This window comes from Mucor mucedo, assembly GCF_025094135.1.
Source record: "Mucor mucedo strain NRRL 3635 chromosome Unknown EV154scaffold_6, whole genome shotgun sequence".
NCBI classification, from domain to species: domain Eukaryota; kingdom Fungi; phylum Mucoromycota; class Mucoromycetes; order Mucorales; family Mucoraceae; genus Mucor; species Mucor mucedo.
In genome coordinates, this window is record NW_026252290.1 from 208,597 (window position 1) to 222,505 (window position 13,909).

The 13,909-nt window shown below is 36.7% G+C and overlaps 3 protein-coding genes across 3 annotated transcripts; all 3 read left to right on the forward strand.

The window, feature by feature from the left end:
- Positions 1-241: 241 nt before the first annotated feature.
- EV154DRAFT_411870 (uncharacterized protein) lies at positions 242-8,021 on the forward strand (the record flags this gene model as incomplete). Its single annotated transcript, XM_051595486.1, has 24 exons — positions 242-1,106; positions 1,185-1,535; positions 1,664-2,190; positions 2,338-2,896; positions 2,984-3,661; positions 3,705-3,831; positions 3,892-4,061; positions 4,263-4,549; positions 4,626-4,785; positions 4,839-4,957; positions 5,007-5,064; positions 5,123-5,200; positions 5,249-5,728; positions 5,782-5,809; positions 5,924-5,982; positions 6,030-6,066; positions 6,127-6,151; positions 6,215-6,423; positions 6,482-6,541; positions 6,598-6,724; positions 6,780-6,933; positions 6,992-7,222; positions 7,365-7,471; positions 7,530-8,021. The coding sequence occupies 24 exons, from the start codon at positions 242-244 to the stop codon at positions 8,019-8,021; spliced, it is 5,988 nt and encodes a 1,995-aa protein (XP_051462666.1).
- Positions 8,022-8,138: 117 nt separating this feature from the next.
- On the forward strand, positions 8,139-10,491 carry EV154DRAFT_590885 (VTC domain-containing protein; the record flags this gene model as incomplete). The annotated part of the gene is made up of 2 exons (XM_051606887.1): positions 8,139-10,331; positions 10,390-10,491. The coding sequence occupies 2 exons, from the start codon at positions 8,139-8,141 to the stop codon at positions 10,489-10,491; spliced, it is 2,295 nt and encodes a 764-aa protein (XP_051462667.1).
- Positions 10,492-10,821: 330 nt separating this feature from the next.
- On the forward strand, positions 10,822-12,750 carry EV154DRAFT_492803 (VTC domain-containing protein). The gene has a single exon (XM_051599720.1). It carries the CDS (start codon positions 10,907-10,909, stop codon positions 12,578-12,580), a length of 1,674 nt encoding a protein of 557 aa, XP_051462668.1. The 5' UTR covers positions 10,822-10,906; the 3' UTR covers positions 12,581-12,750.
- Positions 12,751-13,909: the final 1,159 nt, after the last annotated feature.

Here is a 13,909-nt window from a genome sequence, read left to right on the forward strand (position 1 = left end):
AGGTTGTTCTATGTCATCTGACATACCCACACAACCAAGGCATCCATGGCCAAACGTAAAAGAAGACTTAATCGTACGTGATTTTTTTTCCTTTTTTTTAAAAAAAAAAGTTACGCTAATTCTTCTATAAATCAAGCTGAACTTTCTCGATAAAGAAACCAGAGAATATCGAAGAAATGCCGAAGTTGTACCAGTACAAGAAATTGACAACAATAAAAAGAAGAAAAAATTTGGAAATTTCATGGGAAAATTATTACTTCAAAGTGTCAATAGCGTAAACAAACCAATCCCAAAAGTAACGAAAGAAAAAACGTTGAAGCAGCAAGTTTTGACAGAGGAACCTTTTGCACGTCTTTTCCGTATTAGGAAAAACCGAAATGACCAGCATCAAGAAGTCGGGGAACCAACAGATGAGATAAAAATTTGTTTGAAATCAGCATGTCAATCCCCTGAGCAACGAAGTAATGATACAAATGGTAAAATTGATTTGTCAGACTGTCGTCTCGGCCAAGACAAAAAAACCCGGTGGGACATAAATAGTACATCAGAAATTTCTAACGAGAGCCCCTGTGGTGATTTATTACTGCCGTGGATCAAACATGAGGTCCAGTTTGATAATGAGGATGTAGACATGGATAAGTCGGACGATGATAGTCACAGCTTTTCAGAATCGCTTCAGTCAGATGACGATGTTCTTGGTCCATGGATTGAACTTGGTTTAGTTGAATCTAATGATTATTCTAAAAAGAAAGATCCAGTCAAATATCAAGACTGTCAAGACTGTATAAAAATTAACGAAAATCGGCAGCCTCTGGAGCCTGGAAGTTCTTGTACTAGGTGTAGTTTACAATGGCAGTGCCTTATTCAAAAACTAATAACAGCAATGAGCGAAGCCCCTGTTGCTACAGTTAAGAAAAAATATAAGAAACAAAGTAAAATAACAATCGGTCGCAACGTTAAAGAACATCAATTAGCCGATGATGCCGTATCAGTACAAGGGACTATAAGCAGCAATAAAAAAGTAATAACACCAAAGAAAGCAAGTAGAAAATATACCAAACCAGTTATTCCCCCCACCAAATCACGCCATTCGCAAAAAACAAACTGTAAAATTATGGCTTCCAAGAAGATCGCAAACACCACAATTATTGAAAGTCCCAAAAAAAAAATTGAAAGCGGGTCAGTTAAAATGTCTCATTTTACCACCGGTGCATTTATGACTCGCAAAACTGTTAGGACCTTAGCAGATCCAGAACACGGATTCTATCCTAATACACATGGTTTTGTTTATGGGCAGAACGTAGAGGTTTTAAACATCAATGGCTATTGGTATCCAGGGACCTTACAAATGATGGACAAAGGGAAAGTCAAAGTTGTATATGATGATTGGGACGATCAGGATGAATGGATTATTATGGGTAGCAGAAGATTGCGTGTCTCTACACAAAACGACAATACTACATTAGAATCACAGAAGACAAAAAATGATTCGATTGCGTCTGAAACCATTGATGTCATCCATTTCGAAGATGGAGGTAAGGATAATAGTCTATTTAGCGCGTGTTTTATCGACTTAAAATAAATGTCATAGACGATGAAAATTCTTGGGCTGACATAAACAAGTTACAATCACCATCTAATGAAGCAGAAATGCGATTAACAGCTCCAACTATTCCCACGACATGCGCCAAAGCAGACGATGATTACGTCAACTCAACTCTAGACAAAGACCCTTCTCAAATATTTAATGATAACGAAGTATTTATGACTCGCAGTATGGCTCGTGGTCTAGTAGATGAACATGGGTTCAAACCAAACTCCTTTGGATACCGTCGGAATCGTGCAGTTTCAATTACATTTTACTCAAAGCAAAACGGAAGCCGTAAGATGAGACAAGAATCTGTTGGTTATCTTCGAGAGATGCATCAGAACCAAGTTCGAGTTTGGTATCCTGATTTACACCAATCTGAGTGGATACCGGTTGGGAGCCGTAGATTAAGAGTGATGACCGAAGAAGAGGAGAAGAATATTTTGTCGAATAGTAGCATTGATTTTAGTGTTCAAGAAGTTCCACCAACTGTAAATACGCTCAAAGGAAAAGAAAAAGAAGATGATACAGCTTCCATAATGCCTCTCAACAAAAACGCAAACATACCACGCGTCAATTACCTTAAAAAAACTAACGATAACGTACCAACGCCTAATATAATTGAAACTACCAACAAAAAAGGTGCAAAAGCAAAGCAAAAAAAGGCAATACAAGATGAAGAGGTATGTATGATACAAAAAGTTGCTCCACTTTCAGGCAAATGTACAACATCTGACAGCGTAGAGAAGGGAACTACTCCAGCTTCTGCGGTTAAGTCAGCAAAGGAAAACACATCAGATGATAATGTGGCCACTAACAATGAATTTTTGACTACTGGTGCATTTGCAACGAGAAGGGCTATGCGACAATTAAAGGACAAAAACGGATTTACACCCAATCCCTATGGATATACAAATGGTCTAGCTGTTGAAGTACTAAATACTCGTTCTGGAAAGACAAAGTTTTGGGAATGCGGAAAATTGGTAGCTATGCGACCAGGTCATGTTCGTGTACATTATGAAGGGTGGGCTGATATTTACGATGAGTGGATTATGGTGGGAAGTCGTAGAATCCGCGTTTCAAATAGTGTAGAGCTAGAAAAGCAATCTGAAGATGGTGCATTTGATATCAAAAAAGGTCTTAAAAGTAACGATCTATTGGTTGCAGAATCCAATCCTGAATTAGTGGATGAATCGAAAAGAAATCACAAGCATCAAATTGTGAGACCACAGGATTATCAAGATCTAGGAATGCTTGTAAATATCGAAGAATTAGCCGTTAAAGAAGCCCAGAAAAAGGAGCGGCGGGGTAAGAAAAATCCCCAAGATGAAACAGCAGGCCCAATTCCTACTGATGTTCTTGATAACATCAGCACATTGTCTGAAGCTGAAGAAGGTGAATACTTACCTGAACTACAAAATCCAGCCCCCAAAAACTTTAAAAAGAAAACGCAGCGGCTCTCTACAAAAAAGAAACATCAAGTGGTAGCCAGTAATTGCACTACGTCTTGTGCCAATAACCCATTACAATCTGATAACGACGATAGTCCAGCAAATAATAAGCAGATAATTTCTCTTCGATTGGCACAAGCAGAAGCATCAAAGAATTACAAATTTGTTGCCAATGTTTACGGATACGATTATATGCAGCATGTTACGGTACTACATTTGGACAAAAAGCTTTATGAAGGAAGACTAGTCTCTATGCATAAAAACAAAGTGAAAATACATTATTGCGGATGGCTAGATTCCTTTGATGAATACATTACTCTTGGCAGTAGAAGGTTACAAGCAATTGAGAACGATCACGAAGTGCAATGCATTGAACCCAATTACCAGCAACGTTACGAGCAAATACTTACGGAGAAAGCTCAAATGACTTCAGAGGACGCAACTACTAGCCTGGAAAATATTGCCACTACATCTACACAACCCTTAATTAATAGATTTAGCCGAAAAAGATTGACTTTAGATGACATAGACTCAGAATCCGAATTTAAGGAAAATGATATTGAATATCATAAAGATCCTACTGATGCCAATACAGAAAGTAAGTTTCTTTTTTTATTTACAAGTTGGAAGGTCGAAAAGTAACATTTGTGTAAATACAGCATCAGAGACAGATACCTGGAAAGTTTACTGCAACCAATGCAGCGTTGTTATCAAACAGTTTCGCTATTATTGCACATATTGCGAGACCCCTTCCGTTGGACATGATTACCAAAGTTTTGAACTCTGTCTCAGGTATATTATGAGCGAATTTTTATAGATTTAACGCACGAATAATGACATTTGATTTATTAGATGTTTCGATCAAAACTTTCCATTTTGGCATGAGCATCCACGATCCAGTTTTGCAATTCAGGCTGTTATTGATACCGAAATTGGGCCAAGACCAATAAAAGGAGAGTTGATCACTGTATGGGAAGAAGATATTTTGGAAATACTCCCCAACAAAGATGAGACAATTATTGGTATCAATAACGAACCAGCTACAGGAGTTTTAGGAACAGAGGAAGCTGAATCAGGCAATGATAATACTGCCAATACTGTAGAATCTGAAAATCTGCATATATGCAGTTCCGATCAAGCACACATTGAAGAAATTGAACCGCTTAACAATCGAATCATTGCAGGAAATGATATCGAGGATGGCGCGGTTGAGGCCAGTAAAGTCTTTACAGGAAATATCCCAATTGATACAGATCAAGGTTATAAATATTTGAAGAGATGGAAACGCCGTAAATTATGCGCATTCTGTAATGATGACGATGATACCTCTAAAGAGCTAGGGAGTTTTATTGGCCCTTTTGTTATTGCAACATTCAACAAGAATGGCGTTGAAAAAAAGAGATCGTTCTGGGCTCATGATTCCTGTGCAAGATATTCACCTGAAGTTTTTTGTACGCCTGAAGGGAAGTGGTATAATGTAACATTAGCGTTAAGACGTGGCAGAGGCATGGTAAAGTATTGAGATATGCACGTGTGTACATTTAAGTTTTACTTAACATTTTTTATTTAATTTATTATAAAAAAAGCGATGTCATGGATGTAAAGAAAAAGGCGCTACTATAGGTTGCTTCGAATCCAAATGTAATAAGAGTTTCCATTTACCATGTTCTCAAAAGCCAGTAAGTTACTTCCAAAACGGCGTCATATTCTGGTGCGGAATACATGAAGCTTATTACAACAAAAAAGGTCAGATCGCGTTTGCACTATTTTGACACTTACTGACATTTTTTGATTTGTAGATACTTATGTCAATATTTTTAATTGTGATGGTTGTAATAAAAAACTAGTCGATGAATCATGGTTTACTTGCGTGCCTTGCGCATCCAGTTACTTTTCATCATTTGATCTCTGCTCAGAGGTAGGTTCTTAAATTTAGTATCCAAGACCGTTTGTTAATACTATTGTAGTGTTACGAAAATTTTCCAGCTGACCATGATCACAATGAGGACGAATTTGAAGAAACATGTAATCCCGTAAATTTTATTGTTAATAATGTAGCAACTAATTTTACTTATACCTGTAGCATTTGCCATATTAAAAGAAATGGAAGCACAAAAAGCCACCGAAGCAGCTCGTGCAAAAGAAGATATAAGAGCTGCAAGTAAGTGAGTCTCGGTTGCCGCATTTGCCATTATCTAACTTTTTCTAGATGCAAAGAAGAAGAAAAAACCACTTTTTCCTCGTCGTAGGAGAAAACTTGCAGATGGTTCAACACCTGTCTCTTGTTGTTACTGTGGAACTTATGATGCCGATACTTGGAGAAAAGGTTACGATGGCGGTGTAATTATGTGTAACCCATGCTTTGAATTGGCGTTGTTGATTGATAATGATGGAAGACCAGGCGAGGAAAACATGCCACTTGTGATAGATAATAATACTATAGAATTTGATAAAAAACAAAATCAACAACATAAATATGTAGCATCTATAGAAGACTACTCACATAAACCGTATCTTACCAGAGATACATTATCTGCGACGAAATTTAGTGATTCATCAACCGGACAGAGGCTTGCTTCTTATGAGCCCCAACCTAACCAGCTTTTTTCACTGACATTTGACTCAACTTATTTCGATATACCAGGACGTGCTCCACGTTGGGCAACTCATTCGGGAACGGATTATCATGGTAAGATTTAAAAATATAAGTTCTATGAGGAGTGTTTTAAAAAAACTATTTAGGAACATGGTTACCGCAAACGGTTCGAAGGTAAAAAAAAAAAAAAAAAAAAAAAAAAAAAAAAAAAAAAAAAAAAAAAAAAAAAAAAAAAAAAAAAAAAAAAAGGGTTTATTGAGCACATTTTTAATTATCATTATTGTCTAGGGCAATTTTGAAATATACTAGTAAGGATGAAAGGGTCCTATCAAACTTTTTAGGAAGAGGTAAATTTTTAAACCCTGATATTCGGAAGCAATCTAATATGTAATAGGAACGGATGCCATTGAATGTTTTCTATTACAAAGAAGGTAAATTATGATACAAACGTGGTGAGTTCTGCCCTAATATTTTTGTGTGTGCTCTTATAGATGCTGTGGTGTAGACATAAACCCTGTAAGCTTTTCAAGTCTTCATTTCCTTTCCTTACAAATTACTCAACTTATGTTATTTATTTAGGCCGCGGTGGCTTTGTCACAACGAAATTGTTGCTTCGAGATCCCCCCAGGCTTGACATCGGCCGAATATCGACCAATTGTAGCACAAGCAGACTCTCGTAACTTGTCTGGCTCTCTTTTTGCTGATGAATCTTACCATCACATCTTATCACATCCACCTTATAAAGATTGTGTAGCCTACTCTACACATTTGGAAGGCGACCTCTCCAGGTAAAAAACTCTGCGCTATTTATATATTAAGGTCAACGAAATTAATTGTCATTATTAGATTTACAAGCGTTGAAGATTTTAAAAAAGAGTACACAAAAGTGGTCAAAGAGAGTTGGCGGTAATAATGATTTGACATATGCTGATACGTGTAACCTGACACAATTCCATTAATAGATTATTAAAAATGGACAGAAGATTAACCTTAGGCATCGGAGATAATCGAGAGCATTGCTTTTATATACCAGTTGGGTTCCACTTGATACGTCTTTACATTGATCAAGGTTTCGAACTCGAAGAATTAGTATGCATTACACATTATAAATCATGAACATGAATCTTATATCTTATCTTTATAGGTAATAAAAAGACAGCGATATTGTTCAGCTTTTGGTCTTGGGACGTATCTTTGCGTGCAATTTGATTTTTTGGTGTTCACTCATGAATTTATTGCAACGTTTAAAAAGGTACCAAAAGAAAATACAGACAAAATGGCTATTTCAAAGGATAATGGTAATTTATTTTTTCATTTTTTTGAGTATGTCAGCTTTTATTGACTATAATATTTTAGAATCCGATGTTCTTGAAATGAATCGTACGATGCATGGTGTACCATCGTCTGCCATTATGAGAAAAAGTGTAGTAATGGGGACAGTCTGGGTTTTTAAGCCAACGGAGGAGTACCGATTTGAAAAATTGTGTATATCACGTATGGTCGAACGGTTTGGAAAAGATGATGGTAACTGGGAACACATTGAATTATTACTTGAGGTAAGTAATCTATTTGATAAAGAATATGCTTGTACCCGTTTCTCAAAAAAAAAAAAAAAAACTCTAAAGGAATCTCACAATCCTTATGTCAAGAGACAAGTCAGCTGTACTATCCCAGGTAATAGTCATTACAAATATTTATCGACCTATAAATATATTAACAAATGCATTAGCCGAAAAGGAAGAAACTCCTACCATCGGCGATGATAATCCTTTATCAGAATACGAACAGCAAAGACTGAGTCGTATTGAAGAGAACAACAAAACTTTATTAAAACTAGTAAGCTTTTATCATAAATGCCTCGGCTAGATTATTTTTTCGTTTAACACTCGTTTAGGGATTAATTTCAGAGCTAAGTGAAGAGTCAGATGATGTAATTCATTACGAGACAATGATGAATAAAGCAGTTTATGAAGGCGGCGATTTGGTACTGATGATAACATGCCATCGAAGCGATCTTTTGCCTGATAAAATCAACAGTTACAGACGAAGTATTGTCAACTTAGCCATAGAAGCGACGTCAAAACTAGCACCAAAAGGCATGTTTATTGTTGGTACTCAAGACATTCGTGATTCTTACACCGGCAAGTTATGGCCCATGACGATGCTTATCTTAGAAGACATTGAAAAGGAAGTGGGTAGAAACACGATAAAGCTGAAGGAGATGGTGGTCACTGTTCCAGACGGATATTCGAAAGACCGGAAACGTGACTTTGTTGAAGTTGAGATGGTTGAAGAAGAAGAAGAGGATGTCATTGATATTGAAACAGTGAACCATGATTACGTGCCAATTGTTCATGCCGTTTATTTAATATTTCAAAAGTTTTAAAAATAAATACCGAAACCCATTTTTATTGATTGGCATAGTTTTAGATTTAAAATCATACTTAATTTGAAGTGCAAGCTGTAGTTGATTTTATTTTTCTATTTTTAAACTTTTTAAAAAATGTCATTTTTGGAAGAGTTTAACGAAAATATCTATGAACCATGGCACATTGAATATGTTGCCTATGAGGTTATAAACAAGGGGCTACATGAAATTTGCAACTCTGGACATTGGACTTCAAGAGATGAAAATGATTTCGAAGCAGCTATTAGATTAGAAGCGGGAAAAGTAGATTTATTTATTAACAGAAAACAACGCGAGATCGAATCAAGATTAGCGTATTGTAAAAGGGTGCTTAACCAAAAAAAATGGAGCGAAGAAGATACCAGCACAATTGATGAATCTTTGACAGACATTTTGGCAGATATCAATGAATTAGGCCGTTTCACACGTATCAATTTCAAAGCACTCCAAAATCTCATTAAGGATCATGACCAACTGACCAACACAAATAGGAAGGCTCTATTAGTCCAAGTATGTAGAGCTCGACCTTTGGATAACCAAAGATTTGATGAACTTCTTATTCAAGTATCTTGTCTTCTAGACATTTGTAGAAATAGGTTAGAATCATCAACAAATGATGTATTAATCGACAGTAAGAGAATACAAACTGCAAGGTATTGGGTTCATCAAGATAATGTTACTGAAGTCAAGGCTTTATTGCTATTTAACTTACCAATGTACGTTAATAACCCGGCCCAGGAGTTCGAGCAAACCGAACATTCAACATCTGCAGTTTACCTGGACAATAATGGCTTTAGTGAATACTTATCCAGACTGCAGCGTGATGATGGAGCAGAGATAATTGATATCCATTGGTATGGAGATATGGACTTATCACACGAAGTATTTATTGAAAGGCAAACATATGTGAAAACAGATCAAGGAGGCAGTTCAGTAACAGATAGTATAATCATGAGCAAAGACAATGTTTATGATTTTATCTCGCATCAGTATACAGCCAAAGACTATGCAAATGATTTGCAACGGGAAAATACAGATCAAGAATATGTTGATAAAAAATACATTATTGCTCAATCAATTCAAGACACAATTTTAAAAAAGAAGCTAGAACCAAAGCTACGGATTTACTTCGATCAGCTTCGGTTTGAGTCACCCCAGGACAGGACCCTCTCTGTGGCACTCGACTCAAACATTGCATTTGCTAGGGAAAACGGAGCTCTAAAATTAAACGGGGAATGGCGTCGGCAAGATATGAACATTGATTACCCCTTCCGAAAGCTATTATCTCATGATTTGCATTTGTTTCCTCATGCTGTACTTGAAACACAAATTGTAGGCGGTAAATCCCCCTTGTGGCTATCCCGTCTTCTTGATTCTAAATTGGTATATGAAGTACCCCGCTTTTCTGCATACCTACATGGCGTAGCACAATTTTGGGGACCGCAATTACCTCTTTTGCCCTGGTGGATTCCGCAAATGGAAATAGACATCCGCACTGCTGAGCACAAGAGCGGATTTTCTGGTATAACACGTTCTAAAAGCTACAAGCCATTGATTGATGGACAGCACCGTACTAGATATTTGGAAGCTCAATTGGGTAAAAGACAAAAACAGTCCAAGAAGCCTTTGTCCATGCATAACACTATATATAACCGGAATCGTTGGAATAATAGTACAGATAGTTCACTTTTGGCGCCCGCCAGTATGGATGGAAAAGAAAAATGTCACCTTGCACAGCAAATCGAAAATGCTTCCAGCTCATCCCTCCACCGTGCATTCACCACACCAAGTATATCATCAAGAACACGATTAAGAGATCCCAATAAAGACAATGGCGCTTTTATTGATACTTATTACAATGGACGTAACAATCAATCGCAAGCATACATGCTGCAAGATGCTAATACTGTAAGGGAAAGTGATAATCTACGAGAGGCTGCTATAATAGAAATGAAGGAGGAAAAAAAGAAAAAGAAAAAGGAGAAGAAGCTAAAACCACCTAGTCATACAATGGAACCGAAGCTGTTTTTTGCGAATGAGCGTACATTTATTCACTGGTTACAATTTTCAGCAATTATTCTGACAGCAGCATTGACATTGTTAAATTTTGGTGATAGTATCAGCACAATATCCGGCATTGTATTTTTTTGTATTTCACTTGTGATAGCATTGTATGCATTTTTTAGATACAGATACCGTGCTCACCAAATGAGCACCAGACCTCATATGAGATATGATGACATATATGGCCCTGCTGGATTATGTACGTTGATAGTCGGTGCAATGATTGTAGGTGAAAATCATAACACATTTTTTATTTGAAACTAATAATTATTATTATTGGTAGTTAAATTTTATACTTCGAATGGAACATCCACCTAGTAGTGACACTTACTTGGGAATAAATAATAAAACAGATCAGCAAAATAATAGTCACCAGCCCGTTTAAACTTTAACTGCTCTTTACACCCTCGGAGTTAAACGGTACGCGTTTTTTTTTTGGGTCCAGAATTATTAGAATAAATTAGAATCCTATCATTTGGGGTTTTTATTTCGAATCATTGCAAAATTCAATTCCTTTATCTACTTATAAATATACCGTGAATAAGCAAAGGCCGGAGAAATGTACTATGTTTATCCGTGTTTATGAACTGCAACCACGGCTGGGTTTTTTTAAACCAAAATTACAAGTAGTGAATACGAAGTGTTTGATTGGATGAAAAAAATGGGTTTCAGCTTAAAAAGAAAAAAAACCTAAAAATACATTTAACCCCCATTCGTCATCTTTTTATTCGTTGCAAACGTGATTTTTCTCTCTTCTCTTTCTCTTTCTCTTTTGTAAAAAAAATCAGGCGACCCTCAAAATGAAATTCGCAGCTCAACTTCAGAAAGGTATTTTTGCTCCTTGGCGTTTATCGTATATCAATTACGATGTCTTAAAGACCGAACTTAAGACTAGACAGCTTGATCATGGGTGGACTGACCAAGACGAAAAGGATTTTGTCAGTTTATTGGAAACTGAATTGGAAAAGGTCTATGATTTTATTACCGCTAAGCTTGGTGAAGTAGAGGCTAGAATTAGCTATTGTGAGAGAACTCTTCAAACTTTCATGAACAACCCCTCTTGGTCTTCTGAACAAAATTGGAATATTATGGATGATGCTCTTACAGAGGTTCTATTTGATGTTAATGATCTTGCCAAGTTTACTCGTATGAACTACATCGGTTTCCAAAAGATTCTCAAGAAGCATGATAAATGGACTGGTCTTAGTCTTCAACAGAACTTCATTCCTCAATTGCGTGCCAAACCTCTCGATAAACAACGTTTCGATGTTGCGATTGTCTACATCTCAGCTCTTCATGATCTTTGTCGTCTCCAAGGAAAGCCTCGTACAGGTAACTCTGCTGCCGGTGGAGACCAAAATGCTTTTGAACGTGCAACTGCCAAATATTGGATCCATCCCGATAATGTTACTGAGGTTAAATCTATTATTATGTTGCATCTCCCCGTCTTAATCTTCAACAACGATAAGAAGTTTGAAGTATCTGATTCTGCTATCTCTAGTATTTATTACGATAATGAGGATTTTGATCTCTACACTGGTCGTCTTCAACGTGATGAAGGTGCTGAGGCTATTCGTTTCCGTTGGTATGGTCCTATGAAATCTAGAAGTATCTTTATTGAGCGTAAGACTCATCATGCTTCTTGGTTGGATGGTGCTTCCGTCAAGGATCGTTTCAGACTCGATGTCGATGATGTTACCAAGTTTTGTGAAGGCGAGCTTACCCCCGATGAAATCACTGATCGCATGCGCCAAAAGAATGTGGATGAAAAGACGTGCGAAGATACCCATTTCATTGCTAGCGGTATTCAAAAATCATTACAAGAAAAGCATCTCAATCCTGTTTGTCGTGCTTTTTATAACCGTACTGCTTTCCAACTTCCTGGTGATCAACGTGTTAGAGTAAGTTTGGATACAGATTTGTGTTTCATTCGTGAAGACAACTCAGATGGTACCGTGCGTAGAGCAAAAGGAGAATGGCGTCGTCCTGATGTAGCTATCGATTATCCCTTCCCCCAATTAGATGAAACTGAAATTTGTCGTTTCCCATATGCTGTATTGGAGACAAAGTTACAAACTCATTTGGGACAACAACCCCCAGACTGGCTCACTAAGCTTGTTGATTCCCATTTGGTGCATGAGGTCCCTCGTTTCTCCAAGTATCTTCATGGTGCTTGCTACTTCTTCCGTAGCCGTATGCCCTTGTTACCTTGGTGGTTGCCTGAAATGGACATTGATATCCGCAAGCCTCGTGCCACCAACTTTGGTTTAACTCGTTCCAAATCTTTCAAACCTCTTATTGATGGTCAATACCGCCGCGCAATGGAAGCTGAAGAACGTCGTCTTAATGATGTTGCTAAAACAACAGAGCCCGTTGCCACTAAAGGAGATAACGACGAAGCAGAAAACAAGGCCACCAAACCTACAATAAATTCCGATATCAAACGTCGTACACCTTTACGACAAAACAAATAAACTCTAGACTCATCATTTCACCCTCACCCATATATATTTTATTACAGTAATCACACTTTTTTTCTATTTGGCCTGTTTCCTTTATTTTTTTCTATCTTGGTATGTACATATAAACACCCATTTTTTTCTTTAAATCAAAATAAAAAAACATTCTATAATATACCATCGGATTAAACCAATGCTTTATGCTCATAATATTTGCATACAATTGCAGTGATACAAAGAGTGTTCTATTGACTGAAATACTAAAGACAGGCAAGTACAAATTAGATATCCAATGGATACACTAAGCACAAATAAAAGGAGCTGAATCCAGGATAGTAGACTTGTGTGTGTTATTACCTCAAGGAAGGTTACAATAAAGGAAGCCTGGTGATCGACATAGTAACGATAGTGTTGTTGGAAAATATTAATAAGTATGCAGTGTATTGCAGCGGATTATCGTCAACTTCATACCTATCAGTATTTTGAGGGTGCATACAGCTACCAATAAACTTTGCGGAAACGTAACGTACAAAGGTTACATAATTTAAGTAATATTCCCACTTTGTTCTCAGAAGTGATGATTTTCAGCCGTGTACTTTGGAAGTACCAAATAAGATCACAATGTCCCTTAAATATACAAGTCGCGTGCTCAAATTAGCCCACCGAAAAAGAAGAAGACCGACCCTAAAAATACTCCCTATCTTTTTTATTTATATCTTTATTTTGTATTATGTCTGTCAAACATCCTTTCGTATTCACTTTAGTGTACAATGTGTAACGTATATATAGATGATTGTAGTTGATATATGATCGGGTTTATTTTAATTTTTAAAGGTTTGTACAGATGGAGCTGCATCTTATGCAAATAGCAACATGATCCTCGAAAAGGATTTTTTAATATCAAGGGATTACAGGACAGCTACAAAAGCGAGGCCTTTCAATCAACATATTATGGTTTATTAGAAACCAGATTTTTTTTATTAAATCCCATGGGTTGTAAGATATGTAAATACAAATACAGATACAATACATCTACTGCAAGTCATATGAGTAGCTTATTACAATAAAAACACCTGTCTAAATAAGCGTTCTATCATATGCCAACTGCGAAGTTTGGTTTCATGTGTCACAATAATTATTTGCTGTCACACATTTATTACTTTCAAACGAACTTGATAAGAAGCAAGTATTATCTCTTATGCAAAGCAAAAGGTATTCAAGCTTAAAAACCACTTTAAATAAATCGCATCTTGGCAGAGGTACTACTGAGGTAGAACTTGATTTCCAAAAAATACACGTTTCCGATTACACAAATGTTGGGATTGCTACAGGTTTAACACTTTA